The sequence below is a fragment of the Delphinapterus leucas genome, chromosome 1 (genome assembly GCF_059928025.1).
Source record: "Delphinapterus leucas isolate spDelLeu-1000000601 "Yukka" chromosome 1, BTC_Dleu_Yukka2, whole genome shotgun sequence".
Lineage (NCBI taxonomy): Eukaryota > Metazoa > Chordata > Mammalia > Artiodactyla > Monodontidae > Delphinapterus > Delphinapterus leucas.
The window spans coordinates 109,470,095-109,493,744 of NC_143129.1; the positions used below are offsets into that span (position 1 = coordinate 109,470,095).

Consider the following 23,650-nt stretch of genomic DNA (forward strand, 5'->3'; position numbering starts at 1 on the left):
CTGCTCTATGCTACCATTTCAGGCATTGGGGAAAACACAAGGTCTCTGCTTTCACTTCAAAGTACTCTGCTTTCACTTCAAAGTACTTTAAGTGGCAGAACAGCAAAATTTTTACCTGCTATCATATTTCCCCTTTTGCTGAGCCAAAATAATTTCAAGCACAGATGCTAAATTATCATACTTAACTATTTTCTGAGTGATAATTCAAAAATTAAAACAGTAATATTTGATAGAAAACATTTTAAAAGCAGTTCCAAAATATAATTGGAAATTCAATACGGATTTAGAAAACAGACACTGAGTCATCACTGATGAAATTTAAAAAGGACTTGTGTGTCAAAATACAATTTTAATTCAAATCATATTTAGAAAAATATCTTGCTTCAACAATGACAACAGTGAATCATTACCAAGCAGCTTCTGATGGAACCACTATGACAGGTAAATCAATGTAACATTCCAGATAAATGACTAAGATGCAATTCAGTGGAAAGCACAGCTCTATTCACTGGGGAAAGATTCTTCAAAGAGCTGAAAAAGCTGCTTCATGTTTACTTCTAACAGGCTCTCAACTCTGGCTGAATATTAGGATCACCTGGGGGGCTTCTGAAAAACACTAATGTCTGAGCCCAACCCCAGCCAAATGAAACTCAATCTCTAGGGGTGGAGCCAGGCATCTGCAGTTGTTAAAAGCTCCCCCAGGTAATTCTGATGCACAACTGGCTTAAGAATCACTGTTCTACAAGTTCCTATTATTGGTTATCATTTCAAAGAGAAAGATATGGTTATTTATGTCAACTCTCCCACCATCAGTATTGATTGAAAAGATCTCCCAACACTAGTCACTGTCATCAATACGGCGTTTTCCCAGAGACTTCACCTAGAAGACCTAGCCTATGGTCACATACCTGTTAAAATTGTCCTGCCACAATCTGAAGACCCCAAAACGCATTATCTTACCAGAGGTATTTCTGTATTATAAGTAACAGACATTTTGCTAAAAGGCAGCAAAGTCAATTTAAGTAATTTTTATTAAAGCTATAGACTTTGACTTGCAGGTACTAAAGGGTAAATATTTTCAAAAATAACAACAACATTTTTATATATAGCATCCCCTACACCAAAACAAAGAAGAATTTTTTGGCTTATTTCTGCAGAAATTGTTGAATTTCAAACATATATAAAGATAGAACATAAAATCAACTCCCATACAGTCATCACAACTTTAACAATTATCAACTCCTGGTCAATCATGTTTCATCTATACAACCTCATATTCAACATCACCCTAACCTGGATAATTATGAAGCAAATCCCACACATCATATTGTTTCATCTAGGCTTTATTTTAATTTAGTGTAAATAATGCAGAAAGAACTTAAGTAAGAATGAAAAAACTTAAATAAGAATGACAGGAAAAGGTGATAAAATAACAGTTTATAAATACAAAAGGAAAGTGATATTTGAGTCTTCTCATTTCTGCAGTCTGTTGGCTACCTCTTACTAAACTAAAGAACACTGTGCCTCTTGTCTTGGCTAGCTTATGTGTCACAGAAGGCACAGGTAACAGAATCCTCTCAAGTAGAGTTCTTACTTGGGGTCTAGAGTGGTGATAAATGAAGTTACTTAAAAAAAAACCTTTAATACTAATAATTACCGAGACAACCAATAGATTCCTTTAAAAATTTTTTTTCAGGGGCTTCCCTGGTGGCACAGTGGTTAAGAATCCACCTGCCAATGCACGGGACACGGCTTCGAGCCCTGGTCTGGGAAGATCCCGCATGCCACGGAGCTACTAAGCCCGTGTGCCATAACTACTGAGCCTGTGCTCTAGAGCCCGCGAGCCACAACTACTGAGCCCATGCGCCTACAGCCCGTGCTCCGCAACAAGAGAAGCCACCACAATGAGAAGCCTGCACACCGCAATAAAGTGTAGCCCCCGCTTGCCACAACTAGAGAAAGCCTGCACCCAGCAATGAAGACCCAATGCAGCCGAAGATAAATAAATAAAATAAATTTATAAAAAAAATTTTTTTCAGCTTTACTGAGGTATAATTGACACATAGTAATTATATATTTAAGGTACACAAGTTGATGTTTTGATATATGTATACAATGTGAAATGACCACCACAATCAAGTTAAATAACATTTCCATCACACAGAGTTACCATTTTCTTCCTTTCTTCCTTTCTTCCTTCCTTCCTTCCTCCCTCCCTCCCTCCCTCCCTGTCTCTCTTTCTTTCTTTCTTTTTGGTGAGGCCACTTAAGATCTATCCTCTCAACTTAGATTTGGGGTCTAAACCTAACTACTAGTTGTGTGATTTGAGATTACTTAATCTCTCATCTCTCATCTGTAAAATGAGGACAATACCACTATTTTCTGGAAATTAAACGTGTAAAGTGCCAAGCACAGTCCGGCAGATAGTAAGTACTATATTGAATACACGTATTGACATGGACTAAACATTATTACCAGGGCTGCTTCAAAAGACCAAAATAACAAATAGCCTGGACAGTGAGTGGTTTCCAACCTGAAATACCTAAATTTCTAGGGCACATGAAAGTAATAATGTGGCAATCTTGCAGTTGTAGCCAAACATTTTTTTCCAATGGGTTTCCAGTAAGTTCTGAGAACCTCAGAATAGTTAAAAAAAAGAAAGAAAGAAAACATACAATTAGGTAGAAAAACAGCTTTAGAAAATATAGGCAGAGTAAGTTTAATCACTTGTTCATTTACCCCACTATTCTAAATGAGTGGGGTAAAAAATGAAGTACAAAATTCATATTTGTAGTTCAAGATCAAAGGCTTTATTCTAATATTTCATCTAATGTGTCTTTAGTGACTTTACCAGTTTGCTCAGAATGGTGATTAAATAAACACTGTCCGCAAGAAATTGAGTAACAAGTCTTTTAAAAATCAATGAAACAGAGTAGCACCTGGTCTTCATCTTCCCTCAGCTAACCTTTCTTTATATGATATTTACTTCCTAATAAATCCACACTGTACATATCTATTCAAACTTTATCATGAGTGTAGACAGTTGAAAAACACTTTTGTTTTCTTTTGGATGCATGGTTTTGTGACAGGTATACGACCTAGGCCTAAAAAAACAAGTGTCTCTCTCTTCCTAACTAAATAGAAATGCAAAGAAGTTCAGCTTTCGTCTTGGTATTTGGCCCAAACCCTCCTTTTAGCAAAGCATTTAGTCAGTCTTCCAAAGGCCTAGGCCAATCTGAGCATCATTTCTGGCATTCAATGATCTTGTAATTGCATAGTTACCATGACATCCAATGAGTGTAACAATGTCAGTAATTAGCACAATCATGTCATTCAGATTTATTGTTATTCCCTGAACATTCACTTTCAAATATAAACATTCTAGATGAAATGGAGTGAAAATGTTCTTATGTGCTTGTTTTATCAGTCAATATAAGAGTAAAATGCTGTAGTAATTAATGTTGCTTATGAAAACTTAATTTTATGCATAAAAGAATTAGTAAAAATTTTCAGTTATTTAGCAAAATGGATTGACAGTTAATACAAATATGTCATACATTAAATAGATAACTTCCTCAAGAACATTATATCTTGGAAAAAATGTTTATAAAAATTCAAATAATGTAAGACAAAATAATAGAGATTTATCATAATTCAGTCTTTGCAGAACTGTATAATGTACTACCATTCATAACATTAAAGAAAATAACATTTAAGAGCTGTATTTAAATTTCAGTTATTTACTTCCATTTAAGTCATAAATTTTTCAAGAAAACATCCTATTGGGGAATTCTTCACACCTTGTGATGATGAATTAAAAACAATGTTACCTCATAATACCATGGGATGGAAAAATACCTAAACTATGTAAATAAAGGATGGGCAATAATTCAAATATAATCTCTAATCAAAATAATTTTTAAGATGTTAAGACAAGCCTGTTAGAGAAAATTAGGGTACCCCAAACACATTTTGTTTAGTAAAACTTCACAGTAAACAACTCTACAAGAATGTCTTAATATAGTCTTAGGTCTATGAAGGCTGAAGATTCAAACATAAAGTGTTACAAACAATCCTTTTCAGTAGCTGAAGATGAAGAATTTTTGAGACATGCCTAAACTTTGAATCCTAGCTCCTAAACTTTGAATCCTAGCTCCTTGAATCCTAGCTCCTCAAATAAATTAAAATAATAATTTATTTGAAAACATTTTCCTGAATTACTTTGTGGCACACAAAAAGGTTAGTGATGTTTTCAAATGTGCTGGTTGAAAGTGTATATCTATTTGGTATTACCTATGTACAATACAGGGACTGCAAGAGAAATCTAATTGCTGACAGTGCCAAGAAACTGTTCCTGTATTATAATTGTAAACTTTAAAAATCTTACTACTACTGTTGGCAATAAACTATAATAATAATTGATTTTTTGGATGAAATGATTCTTTTACCCTAGAAGTTCATCCTATGTTGGTGCTATCTGGCTTTAGCCACAGACAAATATTAATTTAACTTTGGGTCACTGGCATTGGGCCAAAATGCGTATTTGGTATACCTCTACTAATAACGTATTTAGAGGCCTATCTCTATGCTTCTTAGTAGAGAACCTCATCTTAGCCTGTTGAATATTTTTACCTTGATAGTTGCAGAAAAATCCCAACAGCTCCACTTCGTAATTGATATTCTTTATTCTTCCTGTCCTTGTCTGATCACTTTAAGTCTGTTCCACACTACTCAAAGCTAAATTATCCACTGTTTTGCACTGCTCTCTGTGCTCACCTTGTCTTCTCACAGGAGTTCTTCCTCAAGGGTGGGCATTAGTCTTCTTCTGTATTGTCCATAGTGCTGGTCATCTGATATTTATTTACTAATTCACTAAAATCCAAGATGTCACTGACTAACCACCTTTGTGTCTCAGATATTCTCCTTCTTAATTTTAGGCTATTCCATAAATAAACTATCCCAAACTAAACATATCAAGGTTTGAGCAAATAAGGGGTTGCATTTAACAGAAGATATAAGCTGGAGGGGGAGGGACAAATTGGGAGATTGGGATTGACATATACACACTACTACATATAAAACAGATAACTAATAAGGACCTTCCTACTGTACAGCACAGGGATGGGAAAAGAACCTAAAAAAGAGTGGATGTATGTATACGTATAACTGATTCACTTTGCTGTACACTTGAAACTAACACTGTAAATCAACTACAATAAAAATTAAACAAACAAAAACAAAAGAAAACAAAAGATATAAGTAATGTTTAGTGGAAGAGAAAATAAAACAGTATTTAGATTTAAGACAATGAAGGTAACTCATTTACTTTCTTCATGCCTTAGTCTACTATGGATTCTGCAAGGCAATTACATAAAGTCAAAATAACTGAGAAGGAAAATCCTAATATTAACACTAACCTGAAAGTTCGGACAAGATTTTTAAGTTGTGTGTAAACATCTCCTAATGTAATCTGAAGAGGCCCCATAAGTCCAGGCAATCTGAAAATAAAAAATTACATTTCCTTTAAAATATAATTATATAGATACATTTCTGGGGGTCTTGCCTAAGTCTGGATTTTCCATAGGGAAACACTGAGGTGGAGACAATTAAGCAAGGTTGTAACTGGTAAGAAGTCATAAAGAAATATTTCAAAATAACTCCACACTCTTATTTTGTAGCCTATGCTACAGAATGAGGCACTGAAATGCAAAAATATCATTTTGGCTGCCATCTATATTCTTGTCTCTAGTATTAACTTTTTATTTTCAAATATTAAATAAATGGAAAGAACACAGGCCAGAAGAACTGCCCTCTAAATGGTCCAATATGGGAGTGTGGCATATTTCTTATTACATCCTTATGGTAAGAGTAAACATTGGTACATTTCTAGAGAGCAATTTGACAACATATACTAATATTTTAAATGTGGACACTCTTTGACCCAATAGTTTTACTATGAAAAAATTTATCCTAAAGAAATAATCAAACATAAAAAAGATGGTTATTGGAGAAGTATTTTTAGTAGTGAAAAAATGGTAACAAATGTCCATCAATAGGTGGTTAAATAAATTATGATATAACCAAATAATAAAATCTTTAAAATAATAATATAAATCTATATTTTTTAATGTGGAAAGATATTCATGATAAATGTTAAGTGAAAAATGCATATGTAGTATTGTTCCATTTTCATAAAAACATACATGTTATAATGCAATTGCATATCACACATAGTATATATCGAACATATGTCATTCTCTCTAGGTTTAGACTATACCAGAGGGAACCAAAGGGAATGAATATACACACACCAGCTATACCACGTATATGTCAGGGATAAACATCAAAATATTAATAGTTACTGTTGAGTGGTGGGATTACAGGTGATTTTCGTTTCCTTATTTATATCACTTTCTACAGCCTAAATCTTCTGGAATAAGCATGTATTACTTTTTAAAAAAACTTATTATAAAAGTTTAAAACACGTTTCAAAATAGAGACAGTAACAATAACCCCATATTTCTATTCCCAGATTCAATCTCCCTATATTTTGTTACATTTGCTTCATTTTTCCTTCCTTTTTTTTTGCAGTATCTTAAAGTAAATCCCTGACATCATGTCATTTGACCCCTAAATTATTCCTCATTTATCTCTAAATACAAGTGCATTTTCGTATATAATAAAACCATCACACCTAACCAAATTAACAATTCCTTAATATCATCTAATACTCAGTGCATATTTCATGTTCTTTGATTCTCTAAAAGTTTTTTGTACAGTTGGTGCTACTTTTACAATGAGAAGAAACTCAACTGCTTTCATAAACAACCAACCAAAAAAATCCCTATGTCACTATAATTATTTTGTTTTCAGTGTTCTTTGTGCTTCTTCTTAAATTATTCCACCACTTCTCATATTTAGTTCCTGCCCTAATATCGATAACTTGGTCTTCTAGCAGGGTTCCTTTTGGTATCTTCTGTTGTAGCCCAAACCCATAAGGAACAGAATTCCTTCAATGACATGCCTATGTGGCCTTAAATTTAAAACTGGGTACTTTCATTAGATAAAAAGTCTAGAAAACTATTTTCACATAAATCCCTACCTACTAAATTACATGCTAGTATAGTTAATCTATCCCAACTTTCAAAACCTTTGTAACTAAAATCAAGGACTGATACCTTCTTATCCTATGAATCAGACAGATGGTGACTTACACTGTTGTCTAAACTAATATTTAACAGAAACAAATGTACAAGTATGAAGAGCAGGTAAAAAACAAAACAGATTTATTATATATGAAGAGTCTAACACATAACAGGCATTCAATAAATATTAATTTAAACACTTATTTAACATGTAAAATTTAGAGAAGTAAGCTGTTCAAAATACTATGGCTTCTAGAAAATAGGCTTTTCTTATTTTTGAACTACTACAAAATTAAGACTTCTGCACGTGCACAGCACCTTAAATATTGACTGAAAACACCTTTCTGTCTTTTCTGCTGAAGAAAAAAAATGCTGGTTGAAAAGTTCAAGATAGCCGTCACACCTCTGAAAAAAAGATTTTCAAGCTCCTTTTGAAAGAGAAACCAAGATTGCAATTTTCAAATGTCATTTATGACTGGGCTAATTACAAGAACAGCAACTTCCACTACGGGAAGCTTAAAACTAAATTGCAAAATTCAAGTTGTTGAGTGTGAAACGGTTCTATGAATATGTATATAGAATAAGTCAATAAACCGTTAAACCTTTATAAAATCTTATTTACACGTGAAACTGATGTGACACATTTACCACAAATCAGTATTTAAATGGGTCTAGCTCTGATATTTTTTTCCTGACTTCACTAGATTATTAAATGGGAGTGAGGCAGTTTGATTTTCTACTCCCATAATATCAACCTTCCTCTTTATTATGTGTCTCTATGTCTTCTACACAAAACAATTTCAATATTCTTTGGTAGGACATCTTAAAAATCTAAATTTCTCAGGTGACAAAATCCATGTAAACTTTACACATTACTTTTCTGTTCAAAATTCAAGGATTATACCAATAAGTTATGAACCCACACATACCAAATTAATTTAAATATTATAAACATGGAATGATAATTACATACTTACATTTTACTCAATTTTTCAAGTACGATGCGTTTTCTAATCTGGTTCTGAGAACTTGAATCTATCAGTGGAAAGGTGGGATCATGCTGAATCACATTTTCAAACAAAGCAAAATAAAATCATAAATTTACATTCTTTCTTTGATAAGAACAACAAACATTAAAACACAAAAAGTTTATACCTGTGGTATGGTAGAATAAAAATTAGACTTCAGAATTAGAATATTTAAATTTGAGTATCGGCTCAGTCAGTAGGCTGGTATGAACTTGCTTGAGCCATCTGCCCTCTTTTGAGAGCATTTTCTCATCTGTATAATAGGGATACTAATACCTTCTTTATTAAATGAGAAAATGTATATAAAAAGACTTCGTAAAATGCTAAATACTATATAAATATAGGAGATTAAAGGACTAAAATTATCAAATGCTATAAATGTATTATGGGAAATTCCACTTCTAGAAACGGCAGACAAGATAATTCAAACCACTTCTTCTGCTGAAAAACTGAAAAAACTGGGAAAAAACCCACGATTGTTTGAAAGCATCAGAGAGCTAATAAGGTAGTAAAGAATTATGGTCTGAGATTCTGGAGAAAGTAATTCCAGAGAAGGCACTGACTAATTCCAGAAGAGGCAATTTAGATAATGAGAACCTGAGCATCAGAGTTCAGGGCATGCCAAGAAGGAAGAGGTACTGTCAACCCGCCCCAAACTTGAGACCAGGACTTAGAAGGACCATACTCCAGGAGTAAGAATGAAGAGGAAATGGACTGGCTCTTGCAGGAACTGAAGCCCAGCTTCAAATCATCTTAATCACTGATTGGATTAAAGTGATTTGGTGGGACTTCCCTGGTGATTCAGTGGGTAAGACTCTGCACTCCCAATGAAGGGGGCCCGGGTTCAAAACCTAGTCAGGGAACTAGACCAGCAAATCATCTGCCAGAAGCAAACACAAATCTGTTCTAGAGGAAGATAACATCAGCCTGGGTTTCAAGCTATCTCTAATTTTTATTATGCAATGTTTGCCACATAATAAAACAATAAGAAAACAAGACAATATGATCAAAATCTGAAACATTAGCTCACAGAAATCAGCCCCTAGGAAATCCATGTAATGAAGTTATCAACCTTATTTAGAATAACTATGCTGAATATATTCAAAGAAAAATAACAAGATGGAAAATTTTAGCAGAGAACTGGAAGCTATATAAAAAAACCAAACAAAACTCCTAGTAACTGAAAAAACAGAGTATTTAAAAGAACTCAATGGATAGATTTAATAACATAGTAGAAAAGACTGAAGAGAGAATACTGATTTGGAAGATATCCAGAATGAAGCACAGACACACACCCCTCTCCTCCCACCCCCCGGCTTGGGGTAATGCAAAGCACAAGAGAATATAAAAAACAGAAGATACAGTGAAAAAGACTAACGTATCTGCAATTGGAGTACCAGGTAGAGAGGAAAGGGAGAATGGGACAGAAGCAATACCTGAAGAGATAATAACTGAGAATATTCCAAAACTGATAAAAGAAATCAAGTCACAGATTTAAGTATACAACAGCCAAAAGAATAAATACAAATATAATCACACACAAAGCATTCTAAAATTGACGGTAACCAAAGACAAAAAAAAAAAATCTTAAAAGTAGCTAAAGGAAGAAACAGTATTTTCAAATAAGAGAAATAAATGGAAGCCAAAAAACAATGAATATGTATTTTCAATGGGCTGCAAGAAAATAACTACTAATTTAGAATTAATTTAGAATTCAGTGTCCAGGAAAACATCTTTCAAAAGTGAAAGTAAAATAAAGAATGTCCTGACAAAACTGAGAAGATTCATCATTAGCAAACTGGCACTAATGGAAAAAAAAGGATATTCTTCAGGCCCAAGGCGAACGATCCCAGATGAAGGAATGGAGATGCAGGAAGGAATGAAGAACAGTAAAAGAGTAATTAATTGGATAAATCCAACTTAATACCGACTATAAACAATTTTGTAGGATTTAAAAATACAGAGACAATAAAGTACACAACAACAGAGCACGTTAAGTCAAGATGGGGTAAATGGAATTAAAGTTTCTAAGGTACTAATTGTCCAGGAAGCAATAAAAGTATTAACTTATATTAGATTTTAATAAGACACAGATTCAGTTTTTAATCTTTAGGGAAACCAATTAATGATCAGTAAAAGAATGTATAAAAACTAGCTAACAGAGGGCAAAAAATGGAATAATGATATATGATCCAAAGAAAGCAAGAAAGGAGAGAAGAACACAGAACAGGTGGGACATGCAGAAAGCAACAAGTGAGATGCTAGAGTTAAACCCAAATATATCAATTGTGACACTAAATGTAAATGGACTAAATTCTCTATGTAACGGACAAAGATTATCAACCTAGATTTTTTTTAAAAAAAGATAGTCCTTGAAAATACTAATAAAAGAATGAGAGTGTCAGGAAAGTAGATCTTGTAAAGCCAAAAATAAATAAATAAAATCAATGGAGAGCAAAGTCACTCCATATGCTAAGAGGTTAGATTTACCAGGAAGACTTAATAATCTCACATTTTCACCCAAGATCATTGTCTCAAAATATTAAAAGTAAAATTCACAAAACTGAAAGGAAAAATAATCAATTTATAATTATGCTGAGAGATTTTGACCCACCTTGTCCATCTCTCTCAGTAACTTAAGGAATGAGCAAACAAACAAACAAAACAAAAAAGAAAGAAGGAAAAAAAGAAGAAAAGAAAAAGACAAATCAACAGTACTTTAATGTGCACACATTTCCCCAGAGAGAAACAATGAAATCTGACTGATACTCCCCACCGTAAACAAAAATCAATTCCAGATGAATTACAGATCTAAATGTTAAAGGAAAAACAAAGCTTCTAGAAGATGAAATAACCTGGGCTAAGTAAAGATTTCTTAAAGAAGTCACTAAAGGGAACCATTAGTAAACTGGACTCAAGACACCATTAATAAGAGTGAAAAGGCAAGTCTCAGAGTGGAAGATATTTGCAATACACAAAAATGGACTTGAATCCTGAATACATAAAGAATTCCTAATATTCCAATAGATAAATGGAAAAAAAGACTTGAACAGGCACTTCACAAAAGAGACTATCCAAATGGTTCATAAACAGATGAAACAGTACTCAACTCATTAATCATCAGAGAAATGTATTATAACCTAAAATCAGTACCATCGGAATAGTGAAAAGTAACAATATCAAGTATTGGTGAGAATGTGGAGTCATGTAAACTCTCATACAGTGATAGTAGAATATAAAATGGCTGAACCATTTTGGAAAACTGTTTGGCATTACCTAGTAAGAGTTGCATATATGCATACACTCTGACCCAGAAATTCTAGTCCTAGGTACATACCCATCAGAAATGCATACACATTAAAAGAGAGACATACACAAGAAAAGTTCATAACAGCATAGTTCATAATAGCCCCAAACTGGAAAAAGCCTAAATGCTTATTAACATTAATAAATTGTGGTATATTTATATAATGGAATACTATGCAGCAATGAAAGAATGAACTACAACTATGTGCAACGCAAATGACTCATGAACATAATGCTGCACAAAATAAATTGGATACCAAAGAACATATATTGAGTGAATCCATTTACATTCAGTTCAAAATTGGGAAAATTAATCTATGCTATTATAGTCATTAATTTGGGAAAGAGGTAATGATTTGGAGGAGACATAGTGGGGCTTCTGGTTTACTCAAATTTCTTGGCCTGCGTAGTGATTACATTGGTGTGTTCACTTGTGATAATGCAATGAGCTGTACACTTACTATTTGTGTTACACTTCAATGAAAAAGTTTTTTTTTCTAGTATATATTAAAAAAAATTTTTTTAACATCTTTATTGGAGTATAATTGCTTTACAATGTTGTGTTAGTTTCTGCAATGAAAAAGTTTTAGCAACAGAGAAGCAGTCAAATTTCAGGGATTACTTTTTCCTTCTTAAGGCTTATTAGCATAAAAACAATAAAACAAGTGCTATAGTAAAGTTATGCAGCTTAATGACAGAGAACAATGTTTCTCCAGGCTTCATATAAAGTTATGGATGCTGTCTAATAATCCAGTTGAAGTGATTTCAAATATAGTGTTGGGCTAGGTAACATTCTGTAGAAATATAAGAAATTTCTAAAGTTTTACTGTATTTCCACTTTCACACTCTTTTTAAATCTCCAAATGTGTTCTTAAATTTAGAGCCATATTTACTCAGAAAACAAACTCCTATGGTAAAAACAAGGTTATCACCTATTCCTCTTCATGCCAAATGACTTCCTTTCCCAAACTACACATCAACCAAAAATGGGTAATGGAAATACTGAAAGAACCTCATGAAATCTCAGCAGCATAACATCAGTTTCTACATATAACTATTTACATATAACTGAGTACCAATTATATGTCAGGCACTGGGATAAATGCTTTATATGCATTATCTTTAAAACTCATAAAAATTGAGTAAGGGAAGCCATTTATAATCCCATTTACAGATAAGCAATCAGACTCAAGAGACTAAGTTTTCATACAGCTAGTAAATGACAGAGCAGATAATCAAATCTACGTTACCTGAATGTGCTCTTTCCATTTTCTCCTATGTCCACTATTTCCCCAATAAGTCTCCTTTACTAAATAATTTTCATTCATAATATTTTAAGTGAGCATGCTTGCCAAATATTATCCAAATATTTTACTATTCAATTAGTAAGTCTACTCCACTGCATATAGTCCCATTGGAAATAAAACACAAAGATACACACCCTCTGTAGAAATCTGAAAGCATACATACCAATGAAGAAAAAACAAGCCTTTTCAGAGAGTCTAGACATTATATGAAGAATTAGGTTTTTTTTTTTTTTTAAGAATTAGGTTTTAAAGAAAACTTTGTCCCACAATTGTAGGCTATTTCTACATTAGAGAAAAATGTTAAATATTGATGAAAATTTCCTGGGGCAAACTTTAACTTATTTGGAAAATAATAATGTCAATACTGGAGATGGCATTTTAAACCAAAGGACTGAAAGACTAAAGAAAATTCTGAAAATTAAAAAAAATTACTCCTTCAGTACTTTTCTTCCTGCTCCAAGATTTACTATGGTGAGTGTTCCACATGTTAGCAGTATGGAAAAATCATTATCATTAAGACATACCTCTTCCGAGTCTTGTGATTTGGTGGTTTCTTCATTCAAAACATATCGTCCTCTATAAAACTCCCTGATCCTTAGATTTAATGTTTCAGTTTCTTTTTTCAAGTTCTCATAACTTGGCAGTGGTTTAATGGCTGTATCTGAGGCTCTAAACGGTAAAGACTCATCCAAGCTGTTCTGAGATTCCTGCAAGGCAGGGGAATGACTGTCTGGGTCACAGTTCACATCATCTTCATCAAGTTCTTCTTCCTTAACCAGAGGGGCTGAAGAGGGTTTCAGACATACAGAAGCATAATTCTGGCCATACAAAAACCTCAAAGTTTCTTCTGTCTTCCACTCAATCAAAGTCTCCTTCAGGGCTTTAAGTAAGTTTGCCTTTGCAACTTCAGGGCACACCTGCACTGAACTAGAAGCTGACCTAGAAACTTGGTTCGATTTGGCAAATTTCCTCTTAAAATGCTCAGCACTTTTCTTACTTATGCCTACAAGAGTTATTTTTGAACTACTGTATTTATTTTCAGAAATTTTTGAAGCTTCTAATTTTTCTTGCAGAGACCTATTTGAAGAAATCTGAGTATATACATTCTGTAAAGGAAGTTCACAAGCAGCAGCTTTCTCCTCACTGTCTAATCTGCAATTGCCTAACTGCTCAGTGACATCTATTACCGTCTGTTCTTTGCTTTCATGTTTGGAGTTAACCTTTTGACCAGCTTTCTTTTTCATTATGCTTTTTTTGTGCAGCTGTGGCCTTATACCCGTTGCACTTGGTCTGTTTCCTTGTAGAATGGAGGAAACAAAGTCTTGCTCATTATCACTGCTACTATCACTATGAGAGCCAGAAGAACTAGATTCATCATGCTTCTCAAAATGGCCAGGACTGTCAACATCTGATGTTTTAATGGCCTTACTGCATAACTGTATTTCTTCTCCAGAATGACCACTGTTGAGGGAAAGAAACAAAACAACTGTAACAGAAAAGGCAACATGTTTCACAGTATTTATACTTTGTAACTTTCAAGGTAGAAACTTTTATTCCCTGGGCAAGGCCTTATTTATAGGCTTATATTTACCTAGACCTATATACACACACACATACACATTTCAGAAGAAAGTTATAATTCTATAATTTCTCTACATCTTATTTATTTGATATAAGTCTCTTTCCATCTTCTTCCCTTGTATTTTCTCTCCAATTATTTTAAAGGTGTTGTAAGAGTATAGCAAAAAAACAAAACAAAACAAAAATCAAACCACATACACACAAAAACAAAAACCCCACAAACCAACATTTGATAATTCCATCCTACTGAATTATTTTGATTTTTGCTTTCTCCATTTCTGTAACTGCTTTATATATCTTTTTTTAAAAAAGGATTCTTTTGAAAACTTCATTATTGGTTTCTCAAAAAAAAATGAGAGGAACTGTTTAGATTTTGAAACAAAAATAAAAAGAGACGTTTAAGCATTTTCCAATTCTGGCTGATAGTTATGCAGAAAATTCCACTGAATGAAAAATTCAAGAAAGTCACAGCAGAAAATAAAGTTGGCAAATCAACATTTATCAATGAAAGATACTTATACTTGAAAATCCCAGAGTTAAATCACAATGATAATAATAAGACAACAGTTTTCCCTTTGCCTATGTTCCTTTAATTTTCAGATTAGGTTTATAAAAGATTAAAAAATATGAAAGAGCAGAGACAAAGAGAGCTTTGTCTATACAAACTTGAGATAAATAAGGATAGGAGAGCAATTACCCTTAAGCAAATGCACATATAACAACTTTAAAAGATCAGGATGGCAAGGATTCTAGGTCAAGAAGCACCTGGAGGGTGGTGAAAGGGTATATGGGAACTCTCTACTTCTCACACAATTTTTCTGTAAACCTATTTTTTGTATTTTCTTGTAAACCTATCCCCCCCAAAGCCTATTACAATTTTTAAAAATAAAATGAAATAAAATAATTCAGCAATAAACAAAAAAGCATGCTTGGGGGAAGTGTAAAAGAAGAAGAAAAACAGTTGAAAATAAGGTTGTAGATGGGAATGGAGAAAAAAGATAAGTTCATTCAGTATTTTATACCATTTTTTAGTTAGAGTCTAGCCTACATAGCCACAGACTGTCTCTTGTATCTGAAGTAAGTACAATTTCAAAAAACTTAGAACAACTCAATTTTCATGTATACTTTCTCTTGGAATTGTATGGTAATTATATTTTTCTATACTATTTTGAAGCTGTAAGTTAAAGATTTATAGCGAATAATAAATATCTCTCACTTGTGCTCAATTCCATCTAACTAAGATAGTGACTAATAACTAGGAAAATTTATTCTGGAAGATAAAAGGATATGTTTTGAGAGATGATCATGGTTGGGCAAGCAATACCATGAGGAAAGTTTAGAAAAAAAATCACAACTTAGAATTTCTATTAATGCTTTAGACACTCTTTCAAATAATAAACTGATACATTAATGTTTTGATGTTCTATAAAACTATAAAAACCTTTCAACAAATGTAATTGGCACAATCTAGTTGACAAAGAAGCACAATATCTCAGATGGAAGCTGTGTTTGTGTCATATTTCAACAGGTTCAATTAGACTTCCTTGGTAGGAAGAGCTGTACAGTAAATCATACAGATCAAACACATCATCTTACCATCACAAAAGAAAAAAAAGCTGTACAAGGCAAATATTTCTTTTTGTGGGCTAGAATGGGCACTTACATAATGCATCAGCACAGGAAGTCCAAGAGTTCATATCACCTGGTTTACTCTTAATGCTTCTATTAACAAGAATACATAGAAGGTAAGTGATACTGATTCAACCATACCTTTGTCCTTCCTGTAGCAGCTGAAAATCAGGACATCTGTGACAAAAACACAGAAGTAAAAAACTGAAAGCAATTGATATGTCAAACACTTTCAAGTGTTTATTATAACCACTTTGGATAGAAAATATAATTAAAAGGAAATAGTTCATATAAAGATTTTTTAAGAAAAACATTAAACCACAACATATTATAAAACTCATCCACAAGAAATATGAATTAATCTTTCTAATCCAAAATTTACTTATATTTCAGGACCAAGTTCAACTTCCACTAGCCCAATTAAGTTTTCCTTGACTAACCTGCTAAAGTAAATCTCTCCCTTCTCTAAATTCCAGAGTCATCATTGTCTGTAGAGTTAATACACATTAATCATGTGCTCTTCTATGACCTAACACAGAAATTTTATCTAAATATCTTACTTTTCGTATGTTTAAGTCTAGTTTCTTAACTAGACTACAAGCTTGTTGAGGTCAGAGATTATTTATTCAATATTATAATTCTCCTGTTATTTCCTTTATATGGTCAATAAGACTTTTTGCCCTAATTTTGAGAAAGCAGTTGTATTGTAGCATGTATGTGAGGTATGTAGGTCAGGTGATTTAACTCTACGGACAATTTTGCTATGCAATACCAGAAATCACATATGGCTGGGCATTAAAAAGGGGGAGGAAAAGGCTCTTTGAAAGCCAAATACAAAGAGGAACAAATATAATAGCAAATGAATCCAAGAGGACAGGAAAACTCTGTAAAGTGCTTCTGAAGTACTCAGAAAAAGTGGCTTCTAAAGACTACAAAACATGTTAAATAAAAGTAAATATTCAAAGAACTAAATAAATGGATCAATATTCTATGTGCACTGATAGAAAGATTCAATATTGTCAAGAGGTTAGTTCTTCTCAAATTGATCTGTGATTCAATGAAATCCCAATCAAAATCCCAACAAATTATTTTATGGATATTGACAAATTCATTCTAAAGTTTTTATGGAGAGGCAAAGACCCAAAATAGTTAACGTAATATTGAAGGAGAAGGACAAAGTTGGAGAATTGACACTACCTGACTTTAAGACTTACTATAAAGCTACAGTAATCAAGACAGTGCAGTGTGGCACTGGTGAAAGAAGAGACAAAAAAGATCATTGGAACAAAACAGAGAGACCAGAATAGACCCACAGGAATAGTCATGATCTCTGACAAAAGAACAAAGGCAGCACAATGGAGAAAATATAGTCTTTTCAACAAGTGATGTTCCACATGCAAAAAAATTAATCTAGATACAGACCTTACACTCTTCACAAAAACTCAAAATGCATCACAGACTTAAAAAGTAAAATGCAAAACTATAAAACTCCTGGAAGAGGGACTTCCATGGTGGTCCAGTGGTTAGGACTCCATGCTTCCACTGCAGCACTGCAGGGGGCCCAGGTTTGATTCCTGGTTGGGGAACTAATACCCTGCATGCTGCTTGGTGTGGCCAATAAATAAATAAATAAATATTTTAAAACATCAACAACAAAACTCCAAGAAGATAATACAGGAGAAAACCTTGATGACTTTTTAGATACACACCAAAGGCATGATCCATGAAAAAAGAATTGATAAGTCAGACTTCATTAAAATTAAAAGTTTCTGTTCTGTGAAAAATACTGTCAACAGAATAAAAAGATAAGACACAGACTAGGAGAAAACATTTGCAAAACACATATCTGATAAAGGACTGTTATCCAAAATATCAAAGCACACTTAAAACTCAACACTAAGAAAACAAGCAACTCAATTAAAAAGTGGGCCCAAGACCTTAACAGATACCTCACCAAAGAAGATAAACAGATGGTAAATAAGCATATGAAAAGATGCTCTACAACAGCAGTCCCCAACCTTTTTGGCACCAGGGACCGGTTTCATGGAAGTTAATTTTTCCACGGACCAGGATGGGGGGGTGGTTTTGGGATGATTCAAATGCATTACATTTATTGTGCATTTTATTTCTATTATTATTACACTGTAATATATAGTGAAATAATTATACAACTCACCATAATGCATAATCACTGGGAGCCCTGAGCTTGTCTTCACTTGCCACTCACTGATAGGGTTTTTTTTTTTTTTTTTTAAACTGATAGGGTTTTGATGAGAGTCTGCAAGCAACTGATTTATTACGGTCTCTGGGCAGTCAAACCTCTCTGCTAATGATAATCCGTATTTGCAGCTGCTCCCCAGCACTAGCTTCACCACCTCAGCTCCACCTCAGATCATCAGGCATTAGATTCTCATAAGGAGCGTGCAACCTAGATCCCTTGCATGTGTAGTTCACAGGAGGGTTCAAGCTCCTATGGGAATCTAATACCGCTGCTGATCTGACGGGAGGCAGAGCTCAAGAGGTAATGTGAGCGATGGGGAGTGGCTGTAAATACAGACGAAGCTTCGCTTGCTGGCTCGCCCAGCCACTGCTCACCTCCTGCTGTGTGGCCCAGTTCCTAACAGGCCACGGACCAGTATTGGTCTGTGGTCCAGGGGTTGGGGACCCCTGCTCTACAAAAGTCATCAGGGAAATGCAAATTAATACAACAAGATACCACTATACATCTATTAGAATAACCAAAATCCAGAACACTGACAAGATCAAAGGTTCTGAATGTTTGTGTCCCTTCACCCCCAAATTCATATGTTAAATCCTAATCCAGGGCTTCCCTGGTGGTGCAGTGGTTAAGGATCCGCCTGACAATGCAGGGGACACAGGCTCCAGCCCTGGTCCAGGAAGATCCCACATGCCGCGGAGCAACTGAGCCCGTGTGCCATAACTACTGAGCCTGCGATCTAGAGATGGTGAGCCACAACTACTGAGCTTGTGTGCCACAACTACTGAAGCCTGGAGGCCTAGAGCCCATGCTCTGCAACAAAAGAAGCCACTGCAACGAGAAGCCTGCACACCGCAATGAAGAGCAGCTCCCACTCACCACAACTAGAGAAAGCCACGCGCAGCAACGAAGACCCAACGCAGCCATAAAAAAAAAAAGAAAATCCTAACCCAATGTGATACTATTAGGAGATGGGGCCCTTGGGAGGTGATTAGGTCATGAGGGCAAATCTTTCCTGAACAGGATTAGCATCTTTATAAGAGAGGCCAGAGAGATCCCTTCCCATTCTACCATGTGAGGACATAACCAGAAGTCTTCAACCCAGAAGAGGTGTTCACCCAACCATACTGGCACCCTGACAGATTTAAAACTTCAGATTTAAAACCTCTATAGCTATGAGAAGAAATTACTCTTGTTTTTAAGCTACCCAATCCATGCTATTTTGTTATAGCAGCCTGAACAGACTAAGACATGCACAAAAGACCTCACCAAAGAAGATATACAGCTGGCAAACAAGCATATGAAAAGATGCTCCACCTCATATATCATCAGAGAAATGCATATTAAAATAATAATGAGATATTACTACACACCTATTAGAACAGCCAAAATCCAGAGCCCTGACACCATCAAATGTTGGTGAGGATGTAAAGCAATAGAAACTCTCATTCAGTGCTGGTGGGAATGCAAAATGGTACAATCACTTTGGAAGACACCTTAGAGACGTCTTACAAAACTAAACATATTCTAACCATACAATCCAGAAATCATATGCCTTGGTACTTACCCAAAGGAATTGAAAACATGTCTATACAAAAACCTGTATGCTATGTTTACAGCAGCTCTATTCATATTTGCCAAAACTTGGAAGTAACCAAGATGTTCTTCACTAGGTAAAGGGATAAATACTAGGCACATTCAGACAATGAAATATTATTCAGTGCTAAAAAGCAATGAGATATCAAGCTATGAAAAGACAGGGAGAAACTTAAATGCTTTTTACTAAGTGACAGAATCCAGTTTGAAAAGCCTACATACTATAGGACTCCAACTATATGACATTCTGTAAAAGGTAGAACTATGGAGACAGAAAAAGATAAGGGGTTACAGAGGTTTGCGGGTAGGAGACGAATAGGTGGAGCATAGAGGATTTTTAGGGCTATAAAACTACTCTGTATGACACTGTAATGGTAGATTCAAGTCATTATACATTTGTCCAAACCCAAAACTGTACACTAAGAGTGAACCCTAATGTAAACCATGGATGTGGGTGGTAATGATGTGTCAATGCAGGCTCATCAATTGTAAGAAATGTACCATTTTGATGGGGGATGCTGATAATGGGGGAGGTTATGCATGTGTGTGGGCAGGGAGTTTATGGGAAATCTCTGAACCTTCCTCTCCATTTTGCCGTGAACCTAAAATTGCTCAAAAAACAAAGTCAACTGGGACTTCCCTGGTGGTGCAGTGGTTAAGACTCTGAGCTCCCAATGCAGAGGGCCCGGGTTTGATCCCTGGTCAGGGAACTAGATCCCACATGCGTGCCACAACTGAGAGTTCCCATGCCGCAACTAAGGCACTGGCGAGCCACAACTAAGGAGCCTGTGAGCTGCAACTAAAGAGCCTGTGAGCCGCAAGTAAGGAGCCCGTCTGCCACAACTAAGACCCAGTGCAACCAAATAAATTAATTTAAAAAAATAATAAGGGCTTCCCTGGTGGTGCAGTGGTTGAGAGTCCGCCTGCCGACGCAGGGGACACAGGTTTGTGCCCTGGTCTGGGAGGATCCCACATGCCGCGGAGCAGCTGGGCCCGTGAGCCATGGCCGCTGAGCCTGTGCGTCTGGAGCCTGTGCTCCGCAACGGGAGAGGCCACAACAGTGAGAGGCCCGTGTACAGCAAAAAAATAAATAAAAAATAATAAAAGTAAAAAAACAAAGTCAATTAATAGAAAAAAATACAAGAACATAAGTGTGCACTAAAGAGAAGCTAAGGCACTGCACATAAATCCCATTTAAAGGGCAAAATAGGGCTGTAATGCAGGTCATATTGCAAAAATGTTTGATTAAAAAAAGTCAAGTTACAAACATTAAATGCTGGAGAGGGTGTGGAGAAAAGGGAACCCTCCTGTACTGTTGGTGGGAATGTAAATTGATACAGTCACTATGGAGAACAGTATGGAGGTTCCTTAAAAAACTAAAAATAGAACTACCATATGACCCAGCAATCCCACTACTGGGCATATACCGTGAGAAAACCATAATTCAAAAAGATACATGCATCCCAATGTTCAATGCAGCACTACTTACAACAGCCAGGACATGGAAGCAACCTAAATGTCCATCAACAGAGGAATGGATGAAGAAGATGTGGTGTATATATACCATGGAATACTACTCACCCATAAAAAGGAACGAAATTGTGTCATTTGCAGAGATATGGATGGACCGAGAGACCATCATACAGAGTAAGTCAGAAAGAGAATAAATATCGTATATTAATGCATATATGTGGAATCTAGAAAAATGGTATAGATGATCTTATTTGCAAAGCAGAAATAGAGACACAGACATAGAGAACAAACATATGGACACCAAGGGGGGAGAAGGCGTGGAATGATTTGGGAGACTGGGATTGATATACGTACACTACTATGTATAAAACAGATAACTAATGAGAACCTATGCACAGGGAACTCTACTCAGTGCTCTGTGGTGACCTAAATGGGAAGGAAATCCAAAAGAGAGGGGATATATGTATATATACAGCTGATTCACTTTGCTGTGCAGCAGAAAGAATACAATATTGTAAAGCAACTATACTCCAATAAAAATTAATTTTAAAAAGTCAAGCTAAATGGATAGATGGAACCAGAAGCCATTTGAGTTATGACATTTAAAGGCTACCAATCAAAAATACCAGTTGCAAGTATTTTTCTATATAATTAAACATCACAGCATCAATCATATAACTACTGCCTAGATAATCCATTCATCTTTTGTTCAGTCGCAAGCATACTAGGCACTGCAGGGAATGGATTTGTTGCCAATCCTCTCCTTGTTGCCAATCCTCTCCTTAGCTATGGGAGGCACTGCTAGCTGATCAAGGCATTCTTTCCCATTAAACATCTAAGTACCACACATCAGGAGGCCTACATCCCTGCTCTAGAGATTTCCCTGCAGTTCAGGAATTCCCCCAAAACCAATAATAAAAAAATTAGAAGAAAAAGACAAAATAAGGCAATAGGCAGTAAGTTCCCTGACAGTAAAAATTTGATCTATTTTTTCTTCTTCCTTAGTCCTTCAGCCAATCGAGGTGTGTCCTTTCCCAATCATCCAAATTATCCTGTTTACCCTCCTTCTTCCCACTCACGAAAACTCTAGTCACAGAAGCTACCTTGGTTTGGTGTTACTCAAAGAAAACAAATGACACTGCTTGGATGGTGACGAGCCTTGACTACTCCAGGGGGTATTTATAACTCCCATTAAGAGCTTTTTTAGCATACTAAATAATATGTAACGTTTACAACAGAGTGTTTTATTGCCTGTTGACTACTTCCTCCCACTTCCATTTGTAGTTCTCTCACTCTTCCTATCCCACTTCCCCGCCCAAGTCTTCCTGGCTAAAATTATCAAGGTTCAGTACCATGCAGCTGTCTGGTATTTGGTCTTACACCAGGATCTGAGTATCACTGTAGGGGAAAAAAAATATGTGTAGACACAGTGATTCTCAACTGGATTCTTACACTAACTCAATGGCTAACCTGCAAATGCATGGTATATTCCATCATTCAACAAATTCCTTCAAAAATAAAATTCTGAAGTATTATATGTATGGACTATGTTGGGTATGTTAAGTAATACAAAGAATAGGTTCCTATTTTTAAGGACATTACAATTTAGTAGGAGAAAAGCGCGTGTTCCAAGATATTTATAAATAATAATTCTCATAAGAATGATACAGCTACTACCACCATCCCACGTTACAGATAAAAAGACCGAGTACTGAAAGACTGACTAATGTGCCGAAAGTCACACAGCTAGTAAGTGGTAAAGCCAGGAATCACTGCCAGCCAGCATCGCTCATAAGAACTACACTCCTGCATCATATAATTCATGAGAGACAGATGAGCTGCTCCAGAAAATTAGAGAAGAAAGAAAAACTTCTGGCTGAGCCAATGAAGAAAGCTTCAGATTCAGCTGGGCGTATAAAGATCAATATAATTTGTATATAAAGACATTTGAGGCTAATCCTATGGATTTTACTCTGAGGTTTTACTCCACAAACCTCTCTCCCTTTTTTCTCTTTCCTTTCAGTAAACTACCATGCTTAAACTTAGCCCATCTCTTAAACAAACAAACACACAAAACAACCCTGTCCTTGAGCCATACAATCCCTCCCCCTTTCATCGTCAGACTTCTTTAAAGAAGTCTGCACTCATCATTTCCAATTCCGTATCTCCTATTCAGTCCTCAACCCTCTGCCTGCTGGAATCTGTAAGCATTACTCTACTGAAATGGCTCTTGCTAAGATCACCAATTACCAAAGGACTGCTAAATCTAAAGGATATTTTTCAGGATTTTTTTTTTTCCTTTTTAAAGTACAGGAAAAAGAATTAGAATGAAAGGAGAGTTTGAAAGAGTAAGAAAATAGGAATAAA

General features: G+C 35.1%; 1 protein-coding gene across 7 annotated transcripts in view; it reads right to left on the reverse strand.

Moving 5' to 3' along the window:
* RPAP2 (RNA polymerase II associated protein 2) overlaps nt 1–23,650 on the reverse strand; it is a 95,285-nt gene that overhangs the window by 52,486 nt on the left and 19,149 nt on the right. For 6 of the 7 annotated variants that reach the window (XR_016394756.1, XR_002641930.2, XR_002641927.2 and 3 more), the window contains exons 7-10: nt 16,138–16,173; nt 13,311–14,247; nt 8,123–8,205; nt 5,418–5,498 (exon numbers count right to left, since the gene is read on the reverse strand). Coding sequence is in view for 2 of the 7 variants with exons in the window: in XM_022553394.3 (XP_022409102.1) it covers nt 5,418–5,498; nt 8,123–8,205; nt 13,311–14,247; nt 16,138–16,173 (1,137 nt within the window). In the remaining 5 variants the exon portion in view is untranslated. The remainder of the gene's footprint in view (nt 1–5,417; nt 5,499–8,122; nt 8,206–13,310; nt 14,248–16,137; nt 16,174–23,650) is intronic. The other variant, XR_016394758.1, reaches the window with a different exon arrangement.